Source organism: Canis lupus, chromosome 13, assembly GCF_003254725.2.
Source record: "Canis lupus dingo isolate Sandy chromosome 13, ASM325472v2, whole genome shotgun sequence".
NCBI lineage: Eukaryota > Metazoa > Chordata > Mammalia > Carnivora > Canidae > Canis > Canis lupus.
In genome coordinates, this window is record NC_064255.1 from 10,034,067 (window position 1) to 10,058,346 (window position 24,280).

The window sequence follows — 24,280 nt, forward strand, 5'->3', positions numbered from 1 at the left end:
CCATGCGTGTGTGACACACATACATGTATGTCACATATGACAGTATGTGACTTCGGAAATTTGGTCATAGTTTTCATTACATCTTCTATCTTGCTCTCTCTCGTACTGCACATGGTAGACCCACATGGGAAGGACATAAGGGCTCCTGACAACAACCAGCACCCTGTGAGCTATTTGAAGGCCCTAGTGGACCCCTCAGATCATTGCTCTCTGGGCTGACATTTTGGCTACAACCTCATGAGAAACCTTGACACAGAAACCACCCCATTAAGCCACTCTGATTTCTGACCCTCAGAAACTGTGAGATGACAAATATTTATTGTTTGAAGTCACTAGGTGTTGAAGTAATATATTACACACCATAGATAACTAATACACTAGAATAATCTGTTCTCCATTCTTAAGTTTAGAGTTAATGATCAGAATTTTCAACTAATTGGAAATATTACATCATGTTCTAAATGCCTGCCTCCATGGACACCAGCCTGGCAGTATGAGAACACCACACTTAGACTCTTAGCAACTTATGTTTCTGTTAGCACATTTTTATTTTATCTATATCCTTACATTTTAAAGCTGTAAGATGGACTGCATCATTAAAATATTTTACAAAAAAAAATATATATATATAAAAAGGTTTACATTTCAGGAAATAAACATGTATCAAAATGTACTCAATTGAATAATTTGTTGTTGTTCTTACAGCTTTAGTTTTCAGTTAACAGATTTTCCTACAGGCCAAAAATAAATCTTGATTCATGTATATCATTCCCTGTTCCTAGAATTACTTAGATAAATGCATATATTAACAAAATTTAAGTAAACTATACAAAATGTCCTTACACACATTTTTTAGTGATTCACTGTCTCTTTCTAAAGCATTCAGTTTAGTTTTCTTTGAAATGGCACCTTTCCTTCTTTTTGTATTCATTTTTTTACTGATTTACTTAATACTGATTAAATAATGAAAATACAATGACAAGCACAGCTAAAATAAAGTTTTTAGAATGACCAAATATGAGTATTAGTAATGTAAAACTCAACTAGCAGAAATAGAATTGTTATCAACACAGTACCAAGTAACCTACAAGCAGTAAACATTAAGTTTACTGTGGTATCCTGTCAGTATATTATATAAAGGGAATAGAGATTATCAGTTACTTCAGTGTTCAGTTAAATGGAGATCAATTAAGAGATATTCTATTGAAGGCTGATGCCTATGTAGGCATTTAGAACACAATGTGGCGTTTCCAATTACTGAGAAATAAATGAAGCAGTCAAAAAATGCTATTGGGATACCAGAGATCTGGAAAAAAATTGTTCTTTCCCTTACAGCATACACAAAAGTATTCCACATTCCAGACAGATTAATAATCTAAATGTTTTAAAGAAAAAGTAAGATAACTTTGTTAGAAGATTAATCACATTTAACTCAGGGTGAAGAAAGTCTTCCTGTAAAAAATAAAAAACATATAGGACACAGGGAGAAAAATATTTGCCACAAAAATAACACAAGACTAGCATCTACAGCATATAAGGAGTCTTAGCAACTCAACAAGAAATACATGACTATCCAAAATATTCAAATGGGCAGTAGGGGAGACTGAAGGTTAAGAGGAAACTTTCCATTTTTGCTTCAAATACATTGTTTGACTTTTTTTTTTAACTGAGCAACTTAGGTGTAATATACATAATTTAAAAAATATTAATAGGATAAAATAAAATGAGACTTCTTCCTCAAAACAACTATTTTAAAGTAAAGAATTCTAGTGGTCTCTACCACTATATGCCCTTTACTACAACTAATCTAGTGAACACTGCTAGGACAAATGCAGGGCTTAATTTGTTGAATCACTATTCTTCATTTCATATACAATTACTAAGGTGTTTTAAGCTATTTTCTTTTAAATACAAGGTTACACATAACTGAGATTGCTGGAAGGATTTCGATATCAATAGGATCAATAGGATGATTAAGATATTCATGTATATAAATGTAAAGCTAAAAATTAAATTAAAACACAAAACACACCAGTGTCTCTTACGTAAGTTAAATGATAGTTTTAAGTGAAAGCAATCTGGATGTTCCTAATTTTTGAAATCGAATTCTCAGAGGGTACATTTAATTTTAAATGGACTGTATGCAGTAAAATATTTTCTTCTGTAAATTTTAAATTAAGAGTATTAGATTATTTCTGAATAACCTCCACTGAAAGTTTTACAAAGTGTCCTCATAATAATGCTTTATGATACTGGATCTGTGTCTTTGTCCCACCTAATCATTTTCTTCCAGACCAAAAAAAAAAAAAAAAAAAAGGTGAATGTAGCTATGTTCAAAGCTGTTGAAAATAATTCTGGAGTAACATTTCAGGGCTGAATTACAGAACAATTAAAATTTCAATGATGAATGGTACATTTACTGAATAACTACAATGTACAAGTATCCTATTAAATAAGTGCTTTGACTTTTTTCCCATCTCACTTAACTATTACAAACTCCTATGAAGTTGAAATCATTATGTACACTTTGAGGGATAAAGAACTCTGTCAAAAAGATTAAATCATTTGCCCAGAACTCCACTGCTAAGAAAATGGGAGGGCTAAGATTCAAATCCTGACTGACCCCACTCCAAAAGTTGATGGTCTCTCCTATACTCCACATTTTCTTGAGAAGAAAACACTACCCAAGTTTTTCTAAACAAATGATACCCCAGATCTCATTGCAATTTCTAGAATACTCCCCTCTGCCTGCAAAAACACCCCCACAACAACAATACTCTGAATGCAACTACCTGAATATTCAGTTTTTCTTCAGACTAACACCTTATCTAGAATTTTTTTTTTAATTTTTATTTATTTATGATAGTCACAGAGAGAGAAAGAGAGAGAGGCAGAGACATAGGCAGAGGGAGAAGCAGGCTCCATGCACTGGAAGCCTGATGTGGGACTCGATCCCGGGTCTCCAGGATTGCGCCCTGGGCCAAAGGCAGGCGCCAAACCGCTGCGCCACCCAGGGATCCCTAGAATTTTTTAATTAAATTCCTGGGTCAACAAAATGTAATAAAAAATTAAAATGTCAATATATCAAACGACACAGTAAATAATATATGAACTGTATTTATGAAAAATATCTCTAAACCAGAGTTTGAAGACCTCTTATCACAGTTATAAGACAAGGTTTGAACTGTCAAGGCATTTTTCTACTACATATGTTTATAAAAAGCACTACTCACTACTCAAGTTTAAAGAAAATAGTCAAGAAAAAATAGGTAAGGATGCCATTTACTAGTATTATTACATGTTGACATTTAAAATTTTGTCCTTTTGGGATCCCTGGGTGGCGCAGCGGTTTGGCGCCTGCCTTTGGCCCAGGGCGCGATCCTGGAGACCCGGGATCGAATCTCACATCGGGCTCCTGGTGCATGGAGCCTGCTTCTCCCTCTGCCTGTGTCTCTGCCTCGCTCTCTCTCTCTCTCTCTCTCTCTCTCTCCCTCTCTGTGACTATCATAAATAAATAAAAATTAAAAAAAAAAAAGAAAATAAGGTGAGATTCAGGTCTAGAAATGCTAGTATGGAGATACTGGCCTGCAACTGAGGTAGACTAACAGTTATAGTGTGTCACTCACTTCAAGACACAGCTTCACAAAGGGCTTAAAATGGAATCCAGTAACTCTCTCCTGATCTTTAAGTGCAATTTAAAGAGGCACTATGAGACAACATACTACTTTAGGAGAAACCAGTTTTTCAGGGTAAATGGAAACATAAGTTATAACAGAGTTAATTCCCTAAATATTAAGAAACAAAACATTACTTTAAAAGAAACCATAATACTCTAATAAAATGACAACATAATAATTATATTTTAAAAATATAACGTTTTTCTTTTGCTTTCCTAAGGCTTTTTCTAGTTCCTAAAAGCACTTCCTGGACCCAACTGACATTTCTCTAAAATTGAGGATTAATTTTTTTTTTTTTTTTTTTTTTAAATTGAGGATTATAAACTAACTTGTAAGGCCTCTCTATAAACCTTGTGTGTTGAACTGCTGCCATCTGCTGGCTTCTGACAAAATCTCAAGGTCAGACAATGTGATTTCCTTCCTTGGTCCCAAATAACTTTCTCTCTGACCATAATAGTGGTTAGCACAGATTTAACAAGGTGAGGTATCTGTAAACCAGCCACAGCAAAAGAACCTGAGACTTGTGCATGTGTGCCTTTGACTCAACGAAGAAAAGAAAAAGAAAGAAAGAAAGAAAGAAAGAAAGAAAGAAAGAAAGAAAGAAAGAAAGAAAGAAAGAAAGAAAGAGAAAGAAAGAAAAAAATAAGACAATAAAATGGGTATTAGAACAACTTCTGTGCTTAAGAAAAAAGCCAATGTGTAACCAATGGCCAACTCTCTCCACCTGCCCCCAACACAGAAGTTCAAAATACAAGCCAGTTTCCTTTTTGCTAATTAGAAAAATATTAAGAAATAAGTGTGGTATTTTTCTACACCACAAATACAGAGTTTCTCAAAACTTGGTCATTAGACCACAAGCAAAATCATCTGAGGTCCTTAATAAAAATACAGATTCCCTGACCATGACCAACCTGACATACTGAATCTGAATCTTTAAGAACTATAGCCTGAAATTAGCTTTTGTTTTTATCATTTACTTCAAGTGATTTTGATGACTAATACAGTTTGAAAAACAAAGACAAAAGCTAAATTTATTTATTTATTTATTTATTTATTTATTTATTTATGATAGACACACACACACACACACACACACACACACACACACACACACACACAAAGGCAGAGACACAGGAGGAAGGAGAAGCAGGCTCCATGCCGGGAGCCCGACGCGGGACTTGATCCCGGGACTCCAGGATTGGGCCCTGGGCCAAAGGCAGGTGCTAAACTGCTGAGCCACCCAGGGATCCCCAACAAAAGCTAAATTAAGCAGAAAACAAACTAAAATACCTCAGATGTGGTTCTTTAAAAATAAAATAATAAAAATACCCTTCTAAAGTTTGATTAAGGAAAAAACATTGAGGAAAAAGAGAGAGAAGATAATCTCAGGCAAATTTACAGGAATAAATGTAAAAGCCTAAGAAATTAACAATTTTTCTTAGCAAAAAAATAATTATAAAATTACCAAAAAAACAGAGTTTGACTAAAACAATTACAAATAAAATAAATTGGACAGGTAACTAGAAGACTGCAACTGAAAAGAACAAAAGGATATAAAATAGGTCCAAAGAGCATCTTTATTTAACATACAAGAAACAAATCATCCCAGTCTTAAACTGTTCCAGTTCCAGAAAGCTCTCTAATTCCTTTCCTTAAAGCATGCAAAACTTTAATGAAAATCTGACAGATATCACCAAAAACAAAATTAAAAAACAATATTAATTTGTGAAAATAAATACAAATATACGATACACATAACATATAAAATATGTGTTAATCAACTTTATGCTATCAGTAAGGCTCTGGTCAACAGTAAGCTATTAAGTTGTACTTTTCTACTGCAAATTTTCTACTGTGCAATGGGGGGAGGGGCTTAGCACTCAGATTCCCAGTATTGTTCAAGGGTCAATTGTCATTCATATTCTGTTGTGAATTAATAAGCTAGAAGAGACTTTATTTTGTATGCTGCAGTATTCCCAGTGCCTATGACAATGTGTAACATATAGTTAGGTATTCAGTACATATTTTGAAGGTTGAATGAATAGTATGAATTAGACTATGTGACTAAGTTAGGCTCTCTAAGTCAATATTCTTAGAGAATTTCCAGATTTTAGATTTGTCTTCCTAACAAGCAAAACATAACAGAATCTAAAAAACATAAGCCCTTAAATTTAAAAGACACAATAAAATGCAAATTATGCATATATAGCATATGGACATGTATAATCATGTATAGAGAATACACTGCACATGTATGCATAAAGGTCATTTGACTCATAGGTACACACTATCCAAGTAGATAGGAGTGTACGTGTATACTGCATCCTTAATGAGCCCAAAGGTAAAGAGAGACTAAACTAAATAAGGAACTATAACTAGTTATTCTAAGATGTCCATAAAAGCCTGAGTATAGGTCAGAAATAGGGATCAAAAACATTAATCTTTACCCTGATTCCATTCAAATAAGCTATCTTAATAAAATTACAGTATTTGATTTCCTGTGAAAACTTTCCAATGGGAGAAGAAAACTATATTCAGTCCATACTGATTATAGTATTTCAAATGCTATCATTACACTTTCATTCCACATTTCCAATCAATCTTGTGATTTAAATTGGTATTAATATACCAAATCATGATTACCAACAAGTGAACTGATAAAACCAACCTTCTGGCCCAAAACTGTGACCCTATCCACACCCCTCTCCCAAGCCAAGCACTGCACTAAAATAAAAGAATCAATCTTTCTTTTTAACATTTCTCTTTGCGGGGATCCCTGGGTGGCTCAGCTGTTTAGCGCCTGCCTTTGGCCCAGGGTGCGATCCTGGAGTCCCGGGATCGAGTCCCGCGTTGGGCTCCCGGCATGGAGCCTGCTTCTCCCTCCTCCTGTGTCTCTGCCTGTCCCTCTCTCTCTCTCTCTCTCTCTCTCTCTGTCTATCATAAATAAATAAATAAATCTTAAAAAAAAAAAACATCTCTCTTTGCTTTACACAGAATAATATTACTGTTCCTCTGCCCTTCAAAACCTGGCCTCTGCCCACCTTGCCATCATCCTCACCAACCATAGACTACATACTACTGGTCTTTCCATACATACTCTGTGTTTCAGCAAATCAATCTAGAGTACCTGTAATGCACACACATGCCTGTGGAAGTTTGCTGAATACACCTCCTAAGTGATGTGCAGCACAACTGCATCAATCTGCATAGCAACTAGTTGATCCTTCAAAATTCTACTCCGGTAACATGTTCTCTGAAAGTTCTCTGAACACTTCATCTTTCAACATTTATCATTTCCTCCTCCACACTATGTCTGAATCTTATCCCTACTTCCACTGTTACATGTTATCATGTGTTTATTTGTTTATGTGGCTACTAAGCACATAATGGCATTCAATAAATGTTTGTGGAAGAAAAATAAATATTTATCATTCAGTAAATAATCTCAACAAACCAAAGACTCATGCCTGAACCTGAACAATACAAGGAAGATTCTACAAAGAATGCAAAGCCAGGGCACCTGGGTAGCTCAGTTGGTTAAGCGGCTAGCTCTTGATTTCTGCTCAGAGCATGATCTCAGGGTTCTGGGATCAAGCTCTAGGTAGGGCTCTGTGCTCAGCAGGAAGTTGGCTTGAAGAGTCTCACTCTTCCTCTGCCCCCCTCCCATGCGCATGCACGCTCACTCTTTCTCTCTCTCTCTCTTTTTTTTTTAATATTTTATTTATTATGAGAGACACAGAGAGAGAGGCAGAGACACAGGCAGAGGGAGAAGCAGGCTCCATGCAGGGAGCCCGATGTGGGACTCGATCCCGGGACCTCAGGATCACGACCTGAGCTGAAGGCAGACGCTCAACCACTGAGCCACCCAGGCATCCTGCTCACTCTTTCTCAAATAAATGAATCAGTGAATGAATGCAAAGTCAATTCCAAAGGATAAGAACAAACTTCAAACAGGTGTTATTATTTCAACAATTATGCTGACCGAGCCTCCTGCTGGGCGGCAGGATTATAGAAATATAAGAAAAACCCAGGGCCTAGATCAAGGGTTGGCAAACTACAGTCAATAAGCTAAATCCAAGTAATGTTATTTTTATAAAGTTTTACTGGAATGCCGTCACACTCATTCATTTACATATTGTCTAATGCTGTTTTCACACTACTAAAGTAAAACTGAGCAGTTGTGACATAAGACTGTCTAGCCTACAAACACTAAAATATTAATTATCTGGCCCTATGCAGAAAAGGTCTACCAGCCCCTGGCCTAGAAGGAATTCAAAGTCCACACAGATCTGAGAGCCAATGGTTTGAATATTCCAGGAGGAACAAAGGGAGGATGTCAAGGAAAGCTTACTAGATGAGATGCTTTGCTGAGACTTAAGTAAACATTGGGAGGCAACCTGACACAGAACTAAGAAAGAACGTACCAAGTAGAGTTAATCACATGGGAAACTGGCTGAGGGTAACAGGATACAGGGCATCTCTTGGGAACTGTAAGACTTTGGTATTGCTGGGGTATGGGGTACAAAATGGTAAAACAAAGATTGGAGATAAGGGCACCATAAACTGCATATACCAAGATGAAGAGTTTGTATTTTTAAAATATACATCACAGGGTGCCTGGGTGGCTCAGTGTGTAGGCGTCCAACTCTTAGTTACAGCTCAGGTCATGGTCTCAGGGTCGTGAGATTGAGCCCCATGTCTGCCTCTGCACTCAGTGTAGAATCTGCTTGAGATTCTCTCTCTCTCTGCTCCTCCCCTGCTTGTGCTCACATGTGCATGCTCTCCTTCAAATAAATAAATAAAATCTTTAAAATATATGTATATACACACACACTTTGGGCTTACACTTCCAAAAAAAAAAAAAAAACCAGACACACAGAAAAAACAAACCACCTCTGGAAGGACATATAGGAAACTAATAAAAAGAATTACAAGGGATGCCTGCGGTGGCTCAGGGTATGATCCTGGCATTCTGGGATGGAGTCTCACATCAGGATGCCCATGGGGAGAGCCTGCTTTTCCCTCTGCCTAGGTCTCTACCTCTCTGTGTCTCTCATGAATAGATAATTAAATAATCTTAAAAAAATTACAAGAAAACACAAATAAATGGGAAGATATTTCATTCTCATGGATTGGAAGGACCAATATTATTAAAATGTTCATATTACCCAAAGCAATCCTCAGATTCAATGCAATCCCTATCAAAATTCCAATGGCATTTTTCAGAAAAATACAACAATCCTTGAATTTGCACAGAACCACAAAAGACTCCAAAAAGCTAAAGCAAGGACACCTGGGTGGCTCAGTGGTTGGGCGTCTGCCTTTGGCTCAGGTTGTGATCTCCAGGCCCCGAGATCAAGTTCCGCATCAGGCTCCCTACAGGGAGCCTGCTTCTCCTTCTGCCTATGTCTCAGCATGTCTCATAAATAAATATATAAAGTTTATTTATTTTTGCTTTAAAAACAAAAGTCAAACAAAACCAAAAAGCTAAAGCAATCTTGAGAAAGAAGAAGAAAGCTGGAGGCATCATGTTCCCTGATTTCAAACTACTTTACCAAACTATGTTTATCAAAACAGTATGGAATTCAATACCAATGGAACAGAATAGAATCCAGAAATAAAATCACACATATATGATCAATTAATGTACAACAAAGGAGCCAAGAATATACAATAGGGAAAGGACAGTCTCTTCAATAAATGGTGCTGGGAATATATTGGCAAATCAAACTTCAATAAAACAAAACAAAACAAACTAGTGCTGGGAAAACCAGACAGCCACATGCAAAAGAATGAAACTGGACCACTATCTTATACCATACACAAAAATAAACTCAAAATAGGTTACAGACTTAAATGTAAGACCTGAAGCCATAAAACTCCCAAAAGAAAATATAGGTGGTAAACTCCTTGACGTTGGTCTTAACGATAATTTTTTGAATCTGACACAAAAGAAAAGGCAATAAAAACAAAAATAAACAAATAGAACTACATCAAACTAAAAAAGCTTCTGCAGAGCAGAAGAAATGATCAACAAAATGAAAAGTCAACCTAGGAAATGAGAGAAAATATTTGCAAATCATATACCTAATAAGACATCCAAAATATAAAAAGAACTTATACAATTAGCAACTGCACCAAAGACCCCCACAAATTACCTGATTAAAAAATGGGCAGAGGAACTGAACAGACATTTTTTTCAAAGAGGATAACATAGATGGCCGACAGGTACATGAAAAGATGCTCAATATCACTACTCCAGGAAAATGCAAATCAAAATCACAATGAGATTATCACCTCACACCTGACAGAACGTCTATTATCAAAAAGACAAGAAGTAAGAAGTGTTGGAGAGGATGTAGAGAAAAGGAAATCCTCGTGCACTGTAGGTAGGAACATAAACTGGTGAAGCCACTGTGGAAAACAGTATAGAGGTTCCTCAAGAAATTTAAAATACAATTACTATATGACCCAGTGATTCCTCTTCTGGCTATTTATCTGAAGAAAATAAAAACACTAACTTGAAAAGATATATGTACCCCTATGTTAACTGCAGCATTATTTACAATAGCCAAAATATTTACAAAAAAACAAACAAAAAAACACCTAAGTCTCCATCAATAGATGAAGGGATAAAGAAAACGTGTTATATACACAATGCAGTATTTCATTTAGCCATAAAAAGGAATGAAATCCTGCAATTTTTTTTGTTTTGTTTTTTACAGGTTTTATTTATTCATGAGAGAGAGAGAGAGAGAGAGAGAGAGAGAGAGAGAGATGCAGAGACACAGGCAGAGGGAGAAGCAGGCTCCATGCAGGGAGCCTGACATGGGACTTGATCCAGGGTTTCCAGGATCACGCCCTGGACTGAAGGCGGTGCTAAACCGCTGAGCCACCCAGGCTGCCAAATCCTGCCATTTGCAACAACATGGATACACCTTGAGGGCACTGTGCTAACATGAAATGAGTCAGAGAAAGAAAAATATGGTATGATCTCACTTAGTATGTGGAATCTTAAAAAAAAAAAAAAAAATCAGATGATTCTGTAGATGCAATCCAGAACCATACTAGAAGGAGCAGGGAATAGTTAGGAAGCTATTATTATACTACTGACTGTTTAAAGCAAATACACTAGCAATCTGTTGTGGAGTTTACAACATATGAAGTAAAATATAGGACAAAAATAGCTTGAAGAGTATAAGAGAAGTAAAAGAATATATGTTATTATAAAGTTTTTATAGTAAAATAATATTAATTAGAGGCAAACTATAAGTTAAGAATAAATACTATAAACTGTACATTAATCATTAAAAAATAACAATACAAACAGGTTTAGATAAAAGCCAAAAGAGAAAATTAAATGGAACTTTAAGAAAATTTGCTTAATACAAAAATAGGTAGGAACAGAGAAAGACACAAAGAACATGGGACAAACTGAAAAGAAAGCAAAATGGTAACATAAACCCAACCATATCAGTAATTACATTAAACATAAATGTACTAAACCCTTCAATTAAAGGACAGATTGTCATACAAGACCCAACTATATGCTGTTTACAAGAGACACACTTTAAAAATAACGACACTGTCATGTCAGGATAGCTGAGTGGTCTAAGACGTTAGATTAAAAACAACACTGATAAACTGAAAGAAAAAGGATAGAAAAAAATGAATATCACTAATAAAAAAAAAAGCCAGTACAACTATATTTATGTAAGATTTCAAGACGAAAATCATTCCCAGAGATAAAGAGGGGCATTTCATAATGCTAAAAGGACAAATCCATAGCAGACAAAATGTTTGTGCCACAAATAACACAATTAAAAATATAAAAAGAGGGACGCCTTTGTGGCTCAGTGGTTGAGCATTTGCCTTCAGCTTAGGGCATGATCCTGGGCTCCTGAGTCCCACGTTGGGCTCCCTGTGGGGAGTATGTCTCTCCCTCTGCCTATGTCTCTGCCTTTCTGTGTGTCTCTCATGAATAAACCAAAAAAAAAATCTTAAAAACACATATATATATATATAAAAAGAATTAAAAGGAAAAAATCCACTGTCATAGTGAGGGGTAATATTTCACATTAGAAAAAAACAGACATGAACAGTTAACATCAATATTGATCTATAAAACCCATATATATAATGATGATATAATGATGGGCAAAGAGCACAGAATCTACCCTCTTGGTACTCATGATTCAGTGAGGAAATGGACATTAGTCAAATAATCACATAATATATAATGAAACTGTAATAAATGTTGGAAAGAAAAATTACTGGGTAGTTGTTCATTGGTGGGAGTTGAGGGAAATACTTAAATGTAACAGGAACAAAGGGAAAAATTAAAACTGAATTAAACAGAATGTACCCTTACATAGATTAATAATAGGAAGGATTCCATATATTAAAGATTTGTGTACCTCAATTCTCTGGATATCAGATTAAGAATGAAAATTAAGAATCAAACTTTTGGAAAATCCTAATATTACAGATATTTTTCTTACCAGCATCACTGTTAAATTCATAACTCTTCCAAGGTTATCAATGTAGTAGACACTGTCTTGATACCATGAATCACAGTGTAGGTAATTATACATTCCAAAAGCATGCATGTGTTCCAGTGTATATTGATCATCTTGAAGTTTTACTTCTGCCACAGCTGAAATATAAGAAAAATAAAAATAAACATCACAGAGTTCATCTCAGATTACTTCTTTCCACAGAATGCTTACAAGGTGAAGAAATCACATAATGCTAATCACAAAGCCCTTCCAGACATAGTCACCATATTATTCATTCTAAAACAATTTCTAGGCACTGTGTATAGAGGATAAACGATGAATAAAACTGAATGATCCCTGACAATGGCCATTAAAGACAGGGATTTTCATGCCATTATCTTCTTTTCTTTTAGGTACTTCTTCCTTGTAATTACGAATAAAAAGAACAGGGAAACTCTAAAATTGAAGATATCCTGTCTTTTGGGTAAATATTAAGTATTTTATAGAGAATTTTTATAGTTTTTAAGATGCTTTTACCTCTATTATAGCTCATTCATTTTTTTTACAACACATTAAGAAATAAAGAGAATGTTTTTATTATTTCATTACACAATTATGGAAATAACTGTAAGCACAAATGGTGATTTCTCCAATGTCTTATCACATCTTTCCCAAGGGTACAGAACAAAATATTCTACCTGGAATAGAAACAAGGTTTCCTAGTTAAAGAACAGTGTTTTCCACTAGGATATTAGCAATTTCCATAATTTTATTTTACTTTTATCCGCCTTTATTGTGATATAATTGGCATATAACATTGTACAAGTTTAAGGTGTACAAGATAATGACTTGATATATGAACATACTGTGAAATGATTACCATAGTAAGTTAATGAACACATCACCTCATAGTTATTTTTTTCTTATGATAAGAACTTTTAAGAGCTACTGTCGAGACGCCTAGGTGGCTCAGTGGTTGAGCATCTGCCTTTAGCTAAGGGTGTGATCCCAGGGTCCCTCTGCCTCTGTCTCTACCTGTGTTCCTCAGAATAAAGAAATAAAATCTTAAAAAAATAAAATAAAAAAAAAGATCTACTCTCTTAGCTACTTACATAAATTTAACCTATTAAATGTCTATTAAATGATCTATTTAATCTATTAAATAATCTCTGCTTCCCATTCTTTCTTCCCCACACATCCAGATAGGAACCTTATAGTTCAGGGTTGTCCATAGCTTAGAATTTATTTCCTCTCTGACAGGAAAAGCATAAGTAAATTATGCTGGGCTAACACCTTACCTTAATATAAAACTCAATTTACTGTAAATAAAAGAAATTTTAAAAACCCTCAACCTACTATATTCTAATTTCAAGTATTTTTTTCCATAATGTTCCTCTGTTCCAACTTCTATTACCTGTTTTATATTCATTCAGTGATTTATTCAGCAATATTTCAATAGGCACCAATGATATACTGAGCAAAGAGCACAGACTCTACCCTCTTGGTACTCATGATGCAGTGAGAAAATGGACATTAGTCAAATATAATCACATAATATATAATGAAACTGTAATAAAGGTTGGAAAGAAAAATTACTGGGTACCATGTAATGAAACAGCACTGGGTACTCATCTATGGAGTGGGGGAATTGATAAAAGTTTCAGAAATATGAGCCCAGCTAGAAAGCATAAAACAGAGTTACCTTATGAAGAAATATACCTACACACACACACACACACACACACACACACACACACACAGAACGAAAAGCAGGCAAAGTAGGAGGAAAAACTGGTGTTTGAAGAACCAAAAGAAGGCCAAACTGTCTGAAATACAAAGCACCATGAAGATCTGTACAAGAAAAGGCTACAGATAAACAAAGCTAGAAAACTGGGCAGGAGTTGGATCCTGAAAGGCCTCATCTTTATCAATAAACAATGTAATTCATTTAAGTTTTTTAAGCAGGAGAGTAAAGTTCAGATTTGAATTTATAAAAGATTACTTGTAACTACAACACGTAAAACAGACTGAAGCAAAGCAAGGTAAAATCCAGTGTAAGTATTAATAAAAGGAAATTCACTAAAAATACAGTGGAGAGGCTAGGAGGCTGAACCCTAGCACTCAACATCAATTATAGGAAGAACTGTTAATTACAGACCCCAACAGAAGAATATTCAATAGGAAAGAATCATCAATTACAGGCTGCCACAGGGAAAAGATGTACATTGCATTTCCTACAAGAAATGGGACTACACTGCAATTTAGCTAGGGAGAATTCAACATTACCCTGTATTCTTGCTTTTCTCCAGTGAACTTTCATTCTAAACAACCCCTCCCAACTTCTTCCATCTTCACCATAAAATAACATCCCTCTCCTTTCTTTGCTGGGCTTGCTGATGGTTTTACTGCAGCTTGCAGGTCCCGAATTCCAATTCTCTAATATTCCAAACAAATCCATTTTGTTGATAAAATAACTTGGCCAATTTTATTTTTAAGGTTAATACCAGGAAGATCCATTAGGAGGTTATTGCAGTCATCTTGGTAAAGGATGCCTGACTGAAGTTTGGAGGCATCTCAGGGGTAAAATCGTAATTTTATTATGGATCTGATGAAGGCTGAAGAAACTGCTACTTATAATTCAAGGAAGTATTTATTTTATAAGGAACACTTAGAAATACATATTCCACTGATTAGGAGAGAAGCAACATCAACATCAATTCTTGGTTTTCTAGCACCACGGTGTGGATGAAATTCAATACTGCAAGAAATGTGCATGGTAACATAATAGCCCAAAGTACTAATAGTAGAGAATGATTCAACAAATACATTTTCTTCATATTTGTGCCAAAGACCCTGGGCAATCACAAACAAGCCAGAGGCGTCTTATCCCTCTGCCTTATTACAAATTCTCATCTGTGAACCTATGGTTCTGGAAAACCATTGTTAGGTGACTGTGATATAGTCTAAGTCTTTTGTTGTTGCGTTCCAACAAGATAATCTACTAAATTATTAGGACACAGAAATGAACATAGGGCATATTACACACTTAATATTTTGTAAAAGCTTGTTAGTGCATAGAAAAAGCTGCATCTCTGGCCTCAAATGAGAAAGTTAAAGTTTTCATTGGATTTTTCATGTCAACCATCTTCAGTTTATAAAAGGAGAGGCAGAACCGAAAGGAAAAAGCAGTGTCCATAATGTAATGAACTTAACCACTGGCGGAGCTCTGTTGTAGAGCCTCCTAAGAAAGGAGGCAGAGCGCAGGGAGTCTCAAATCTCTGCTGGGATCTTGGAGATGGTGGAAGAAGAGAAATCTCTTTAACAGAAGACTAAGGGACACCTGGGTGGCTCAGCAATTGAGCACCTGCCTTTGGCTCAGGGCATGATCCTGGGGTCCCAGGACCAAGTCCCACATCAGGCTCCCTGCATGGAGGCTGCTTCTCCCTCTGCCTATGTCTCTGCCTCTCTCTGTGTGTCTCTCATGAATAAATAAATAAAATCTTTTAATAAAAAAAAAAAAGGCAACAAGGCCATAGTACTAAATATTTTACTATTTAATATTATCTTGCAATGGAAATAAAAGAGCTTTGCTGGAAAATCTTTTTCTTTTAGTCTTTTAAAAAGAACTTAGGGTCCAACAACAAGAAGAAGGTCTTCCTTAATCTTTACCTAAATTTCTTATAAAACATATATGAAACCTCAAAAACTTATAGTTTCTCATGTGCAAATTATTTATTGAAGGTCTACTACATGTACCGTGCTTGGCATTGAGCATACATATAAATATATAGTAAATACAAAACAGAGATGATCCTTGTAATGGTATTAACAATGGTTACAATTACTGCTTCTTGTCCCTTCAAAATATATTGTTATGTAGAACAATATGAAATTGCCAATATTCAACACTTTTGACACCAATTAAATATGATTCATTCTAATACCTATAGCAAAGTACAATAGTTTTAAAAAAGTGGAGGTAGAGGTAAAGAACATTAAAATGTTAACTTACAAAGGCCACTTCTTAGACCATTTCTTTTCGCCTAGTTCCTGAGCTTGCTATTTGCATATGAAGACATAAAATAAGAGTTCAGTAGCCCGCCAACCCCCTTATCTGCAACCAGATAGTACTAAGTCCTATATATACTGTTTTTACCTATACATACCTACCAATAATAAAGTCTAATTTATAAATTAGGCCTACTTAGAAATTAACAATAACTAATAATAAAATAGAACAATTATAGCAATATACTGTCATAAAAGTTACATGAAGGTGGTCTCTCTCAAATATTTTATTGACTCACCTTTCTTCTGGTGATGGGAGATGATAAAATGCCTACGTGATGACAAGAAGTGAGGGGAATGACATAGGTATTGTGATGTAGTGTTAGGCTACTACTTATCTTTTGACAATACATCAGGAGGAGGATCATCTGCTTCTGCACCACAGCTGACATGGGTAACTCAAACTGCAGATAGCAAAACTAAAACTGTGGATAGGGTATAACTACTGTACAAGTCTGTGTTACGAGTTTTGTAACAAGATTTACAGAACAAAAGAACTGAATTTGGAGCACTACTCCCACTAACCTATTTTATATAATGTTTCTGCACAAATTAACATGGTCATCTACCTCTCTACCCCATATTTTCTACCCTAAGTGCAGATAGAAATTTTACAGTTAACTCTACACAAATCCAATAATTACATAGCTCTTTTCACCCTTTACCCTGACTATAGCCCAACTCTTCACCAGCTTTTAATCTCCTTCCTCTGAAGAAAATAGCCCAAAGAGACCACACAGATTAGAAAAAGGATGAGCTCTAGAGTCAGCTTGGTAGAGACCACACAGATTAGAAAAAGGATGAGCTCTAGAGTCAGCTTGGTCACTGTCAAGTAGTTTTATTAAGTTACTAGCCTTTCTATCCCATCTCCTCATCTTCAATGAAAATTAGTAATACTTGTCCTAAAAAATTATTGACAAGCTTAATCTTAAAACATGTAAAGTACTTGCTATATAACACACAGAAGAAAATCAACTGTTGATTTTCTTGTTTCTCTTCTCCTGTCCAAGGTTAATTCTCACACAGTTGTTTACTATTCCATTCTCTTCTACCTCTTCTAGAATAAGAGGAAAGTGTTGGGCATTCACACAAGGCTGGAAACCATGACTGTTCCAACAGATAGAATGAAGAAAATACCTAAATTCATGAGATAATGGGTAGAGTACACAGAAAACTTTTGTTGCATTAGTGGGGAATATTAGCCCTAGACTGAGCACTGCTCCAGACCAGCCTACCGAATCATAAAACACTAAATGAATAATCTGTTTCCAGTAACTCAATTGCATCCCAGAATAAAGTTGAATATTTATAAGAACACAAATCTATCTTCCAGCCAACGTAAAATTCAGTTTCTAGCATCCAGTCAAATATTACTGGGCAGGCAAAAAGGAAAAAAACACAAAACTGATGATGAAGAGACCAATCAATCAATAGAAGCTCAACATAACTGACAAAGAAGTTATAATAAGCAGAACAGAACATTTAAAGTTATTAAAGTATATTCCATACATTCAAAACAATAGACATGAAAATACAAAAAAGATGAAAATAATATCCAAGATAAAAAATACACATAATGGGATTAACAACAGATTAGATATTGCAAAAGAAAAGATTAATGAAAGTAAAACCATGAAAATAGAAATTACCCAAAATAAGACACAGGAAAAAAAGAATGTTTGAAAAAACATACAAATCAAGAGCGCTGATGAACTGGGATCAATTTCCGGCAACCTAAAAATGGGCAACCGGATTATTAAAAAAAAATTTTTTTTTAAATAATGTCTGAATACTTTCCAAACTTTAAAACTATTAAGACTCATGAAGAAAACCACAGCAAGGCACAACATAATCGAACTGCTTAAAACCAATATAAAAGAGAAAAAACACATCATGTAAAAATAATAAAGATTGGAAAACACCAGATTTCTCATCAGAAACAATAACAAGAAAAGTAACAGGCAACATCTTTAAAGACCAGTTGACCTTAGAATCACACAAAGGTTAGGAGCACTGACCTGTGGCACATTCAAAAATCCACATATATCTTTTGACTGTCTATAAACTAAACTATTATTAACAACCTACTATTGATCAGAAATTTCACCAATAACACAGTTAACATATATTTCTGTATATTATATACTGTGTTTTTACAATAAAGCTAGAAAAAAGAACATGCTATTAAGATAATCATAAGGAAAATACTTTTACAGTAATGTACTATTTATTGAAAAAAATTCCACATATAAGTGGACCTGAATATTTCAATTCCACATTATTTAAGGGTCAAATGTATTGAAAAAAGAAAACATATCAATATAGAATCCTACACAGGGCATTTAAAAATGTCTCTCTTTTTTAAAGATTTTATTTATTTACTAACAAGAGACACAGACAGAGGCAGAGACGTAGGCAGAGGGAGAAGCGGACTCCCTGTGGGAAGCCTGATGCAGGACTCAATCCCAGGACCCGGGGATCATGACCTGAGACAAAGACAGACACTTAACCACTGAGCCACCCAGGAGTCCCAAAAGTATCTTTTGAAAACACAAATACAACATAAAGGCCAGAAGAAAGAAACAAGTATTCTATTTTAGGGTGTTATATTACAAGTGGTGTAAAATTATTTGAATGTATTACGTAATAAGTTAAAGATGTATATAACCTTAACCCTAAAGCAACCAGTAAAATAACAAAGAGTGATAAAAATGATTTCATAAGACGGGCTTCCAGCATGGAGCCTGCTTCTCCTCTGCCTCAATTTCTCTCTCCCTCTCTCTCATAAATAAATAAAATCTTAAAAAAATGATTTCATAAGAAAATAATCCAAAAGAAGGTATAAAAAATGGAATGAAAAATTAGGAAAAAAAGGGGAAAATTTCATCTTCCCAAAGACTAGATAGGACAAACAGAATATCCATAGCAAGATGAAAGACCTAAACTAACAAAATCAATAATCACATCAAATGTAAATAGTCTAATTAAAAGGTAGAGATTGTCAAGTTGAATAAAAAAAGACTCAACTATTTCTGCCAATAGTATATACATGTTAAATACTAAAACACAAACAGGTTAAAAGTTAAAAGATGGAAATAAATACGTAAGATTTAGCAAAAGAAAGCTTGAGTGACTATTTTAATATCAGATAAGGTTTCAGAGTAAAGAATATCAACAAGGATAAAGAAGGTTATTCCTTAATAATACGGGTGTCAATTTATTAAAAGGACATGATAAAGTGTTTATGCAACATAACAGAGCTTTAAAACATATGAAGCATGGGCAGCCCGGGTGGCTCAGCGGTTTGGTGCTAGATGGTGATCCCGGAGACCCGGGGTCAGGTCCCGCGTCAGGCTCCCTGCATGGAGCCTGCTTCTCCCTCTGCCTGTGCCTGTGTCTCTGCCTCTCTCTCTCTCCTCTCTGTGTTTCTCATGAATAAATAAATCTTTAAAAAATATAAATAAATAAAATAAGATAAAATAAAATAAAATATATGAAGTAAAAACTGACAATACTGAAAAGAAAAAAAATCCACAATGATAGCCAGAGGTTTCAATATCCCTCTCTCACACAAGCATGAACTAAAAGTAATTATGCTGAGTAAAAGTGAGACAAAAAAGAGTACATACTGTATAATTCCATGTATATAAAACTCTAGAAAATGCAAACTAATTTATAATGACGGAGAGCACAGCAACAGTTGCTTGGGATTAAAGTGGAGGAACAGCGGGCTAGTTACAAAGGGCACTGGAAGTTTTGAGGAAGAAAACAAAGTTTAATATCTTGATTATGGTGAGGACTTCAGGAGTAGTGTGTATATATTTTAAAACTTGCCAACGTGTACACTTAAATACATGCAGTTTATTATCAATTATCCTAATAAGCCTATTTAATATGTGTGATATAAAATCACTTATTAATCACCAGGCATGCTCCAGCCCTTTCAAAGTAAAGCACTTAAATATGGACATTAGAACCATCGCTAACAAAACCAATAATCTTAAAAGAGAAAATAGACATTGAATGCTACAATGTATGATAAAGTCTATGATCAGGTATAATAGGAAAACAGACTACAGATTCTAATTTATACAGATTCTGTAGTATAGATTCTAACTAGATAGTCCAGAAAGGAATCTCTGAATAAGTAGCATGTAAACCAAGATGAATGAATGGACTATGAGTTAGCTAGGTGAAATGTAAGGGGAAAACATATACAAAGACATTTACAGAATGAAGACTCTAGGAAAAAAATATGTACAGACAGTCCCCAACTTAAAATGGTTCAATTTAGGATTTTTCAACTTTGCAAGGATGTAAAAGTGGAAACTGCACTCTGAATTTTTCCCCAAGCTAGCGATATTACAGTAGGATATTCTGGTGATGCTGGGCCATGGCAGCAAGGTACAACTCCCAGTCAGGCACGTGACTGATCATGAAGGTAAACAGCTCATCCACTTTCCGTACCCATACAACCATTCCGTACCCATACAACCATTCTGGTTTTCACTTTGTATTCAATAAGTTACATGACATTCAACATTCTATTATAAATTAGGCTTTGTGTTAGATGATTTTGCCCAACTGTAGGTTAGTACAAGTGTTCTGAGCACATTTAAGGTAGGCTAGGCTAAGCTATGATGTTATGTAGATTAGATGTATTAAATGCATTTTTCAATTTAAGATGTGTGTTTGTCTGTACATTACTCCATCGTTAAGTCAAGGAAGATCTGTATAAGGTAAATGCCCAGAACTAGAATTGCTGGGTCAAAGAACAATCACAATTTTATAAAAAAAGAGAGTTGTTTGCTTAATTTTTTGGAATACACAGACTGACAGCTATAGTTTATGTAGCAAAGGGAACTTTAGAACAATTTACTAACATTATTTAAAACAAGAGAATAAAAATAGACCAGTACTCCAAGCTTTTTGAAACCAGAGCACATCTTCATCCTCACATCCTAAATGCACAGCTTCACACACCAGTCACTAACATCTTGCTGAATTAATGTAAACTCCTTAGGGAGCATAAAAGAAACCAAGTTGCCAAGAGGAGCTCTTCAATCATACTTCATTATTTCTAGAAAAGAGTTTTTAAAAGAATTAAGCTCTCCATCCTCCTCCTCAAGTAGTAATTCTTAATGCAAGCCCCTCACACGAAGGATTGCAAAAGCCTCCAAACTGGTCTCCCTGGTCCTATTCCTCCAATCTTCCAAATTCAATCTTCACAGAATCTAAAATTAAACCATTCAATCTCTAAATCTCTTTCTTTTCTATACTTAAAACCCTAAATGGGACCTCATCACCTCCAACTGTACATCGCAAACACAGACTCCAAAACCAACAATGGTGAAAAGAGGAGAGACCAAGGACCATTTAGTGAGTAGTTAATAAAGCTAATGCATTTTAGAGGACTATTGTGAGAATTTGCTCTCTGCTTTTTTGATGTTAAAATATCCTTTTGTTTATGAAAGAATGGGTGAGGACATCAGTTTTTAAGAAACATCTCCACTTAGGAACTAGAGTGTATCATGCAAAGTGAAACAAGTCAGTCATAGCAAGACAAATACCACATGATTTCACTCATATGGGGAATTTAAAAAACAAAACATGAACATAGGAGAAGGGGGAAAAAGAGGGAGGCAAACCATAAGAGAATCTTAACTATAAAGAACAAATTGAGGGTTGCTGGAAGAGAGGTGTTCAGAGGATGGGTTATATGGGTGATGGGCACTGATGGCACCTGTGATGTGACCTGGGCATTATAATAAGTAATGAATCACTAAATTCTATTCCTGAAACCAGTATTACGCTATATATGTTAACTAAATAGAATTTCAGTATAAACTTGAAACAAACAAAAAAAAGAAACATCTCCCCTTGGCAAATTAAAAAGTTGGCAAATCTTTGACAGCTGAGCTTTATTTTTTAATCATTATGGCCCAAGAAAATGTCTGGGAAACAGTGACTTACTCCCCAGATGTGTGGATAAAGTCCACAAGACAAACAGTGCCCTCACCTATTTTTCTAAGTGGTCTCTACTTCTCCAGATTTTTTTGCTCCAGTTACACAGGGCTGCATCAGTGTCCTACACACAACTTACTCTTTTCCATTGCTCTTGCTTTCTAAGGAATGGAATGACCTCAATAACAACTCCTTCTCTTCTTCATTCACTCAATTTATTGAGCACCTACAATGCTAAGCACTAGGAATAGAGTAGTGAACAAAAGAAAATATTACTGATATTAGGGAGCTCACAGTCTAGTGGAGGAAACAGGATATCAAATAAATAGAAAATTAAAAACTATGATGATACTGCTTTACAGGGAATGGAAGGAAGGAGAATGGAATGGTGGGAAAGCTAGTCAATAAACTATAGTTCAGGTAAGATATAACTGATTTGGAGAAGGGTAGAGGCAAGAAGTCAAACCTTGAGCTGACTATATTGCTGACAGACTGAACAGAGGGACTAAAAGAAGAAATACTTCATGACTCCAACATAAGCAACTATATATATAGACCTGCTCTAATAGTCCCAATTTTTATGCCTCCCTGAATCTATGCCCTTTGCTATGAGCTTGCTATATACTGACCTTAAAGCTTGCTTATATGACTTGTTTGGAAAAATGGGACAACAGCAAACTTATTCCAGGCAGTAGCTTGAAAAAATGCCTGTGTGCTGCTCCTTTTCTCTTGGATTAAGCCTGGGCTAATGAGAGATCACACGGAGTAGAGCTAAGCAAAAGCATCTGAAATAATTTTATACTAGTCTGTAGCCAGAGAACCTCCAAATTTGTGAGGAAGTATAGCCAAGATGAGGAGAGCCATCAAGCAGATGCATAACTGAACAAGACACAAAAATGAGTCCAAGCCAACACTAGAAGAAACACCTACCCGACCTGCAGACTTGTGAGCAACAGTAATTGCTTACCGTTTTGAGCCACTGAGTTTTGGGTTGCTTTTTTTAATGCATAAACGAAACACAGTGGTACCATTTGCTGACATGAGGTGGAAGAAAGAAAGGAAGGGATGAAAAACCAAGCTCCTTTTAGCTTAGTCCGGTCAACTCCTACCTATCCTTCAGAACCCAACTTAAGATATCAGCTCCAGGAAGCTTTCCCAGATCCCCAGGCAGGTCTGCAAAGATACGTAAGCACTACCATTACCACTACCATTACCGTCTGTACATAACCCAATCACTGCTTTATCAGTTTTGTTTTTTTTTTTTTTAATATTTTATTTATTTATTCGAGAGAGAGAGAGAGAGAGAGAGAGAGAGAGAGAGAGAGACAGGCAGAGGGAGAAGCAGGCTCCATGCACCGGGAGCCCGACGTGGGATTCGATCCCGGGTCTCCAGGATCGCGCCCTGGGCCAAAGGCAGGCGCCAAACCGCTGCGCCACCCAGGGATCCCTGCTTTATCAGTTTTGTAATTATGTTTATATTTTTCTTTCCAAGTAGCCAACTGCACTTTTATGTTACAGACTGTACCTTTTATTTTTTTTTAAAGATTTTATTTAATTATTCATGAGAGTCAGAGAGAGAGAGAGAGAGAGAAAGAGAGAGAGGCAGAGACACAGGCAGAGGGAGAAGCAGTCTCCATGCAGGGAGCCCGATGTGGGACTCGATCCCGGGTCTCCAGCATCACGCCCTGAGCCGAAGGCAGCAGGTGCTAAACCGCTGAGCCACCCGGGGATCCCTACAGACTGTATCTTATTCATCTTGATATCAGCTTGTAAACATGAAACAGGCTCTCAATAGATGTTTACAAACTTTATAAACACTTATTTGATAAAATTCTTTAGATCAGCATCTCTCAATGTGTGATCCACTCACAACATGCGTCAACACCAGTAGAGGTGTGTATTAAAAACGCAAATCTGTGGGCTCCTCAACTAAAATGCTTATTATTATACCTCGTAAAACAATTCACAAGGGTGCATTTGTTTCGGCTAGCCTCGGATACACAAAATAGCAGAAGTGTAGGTACTAAATCAACTTGTCCTCAAAATCTTCTAGAGATGTTGTCTACGATAATG

General features: G+C 35.6%; 1 protein-coding gene across 5 annotated transcripts in view; it reads right to left on the bottom strand.

The window, feature by feature from the left end:
• The window catches only part of NUDCD1 (NudC domain containing 1), an 80,091-nt gene that overhangs the window by 55,172 nt on the left and 639 nt on the right, over positions 1 to 24,280 (bottom strand). For 3 of the 5 annotated variants that reach the window (XM_025450244.3, XM_025450243.2, XM_049093355.1), the window contains exon 2: positions 12,179 to 12,333. In XM_025450244.3, coding sequence (XP_025306029.1) covers positions 12,179 to 12,333 — 155 coding nt within the window. Of the gene's footprint in view, positions 1 to 360; positions 380 to 12,178; positions 12,334 to 24,157; positions 24,180 to 24,280 lie in introns of those variants that run through there. The other 2 variants (XM_025450245.3, XM_035698868.2) reach the window with 2 other exon arrangements.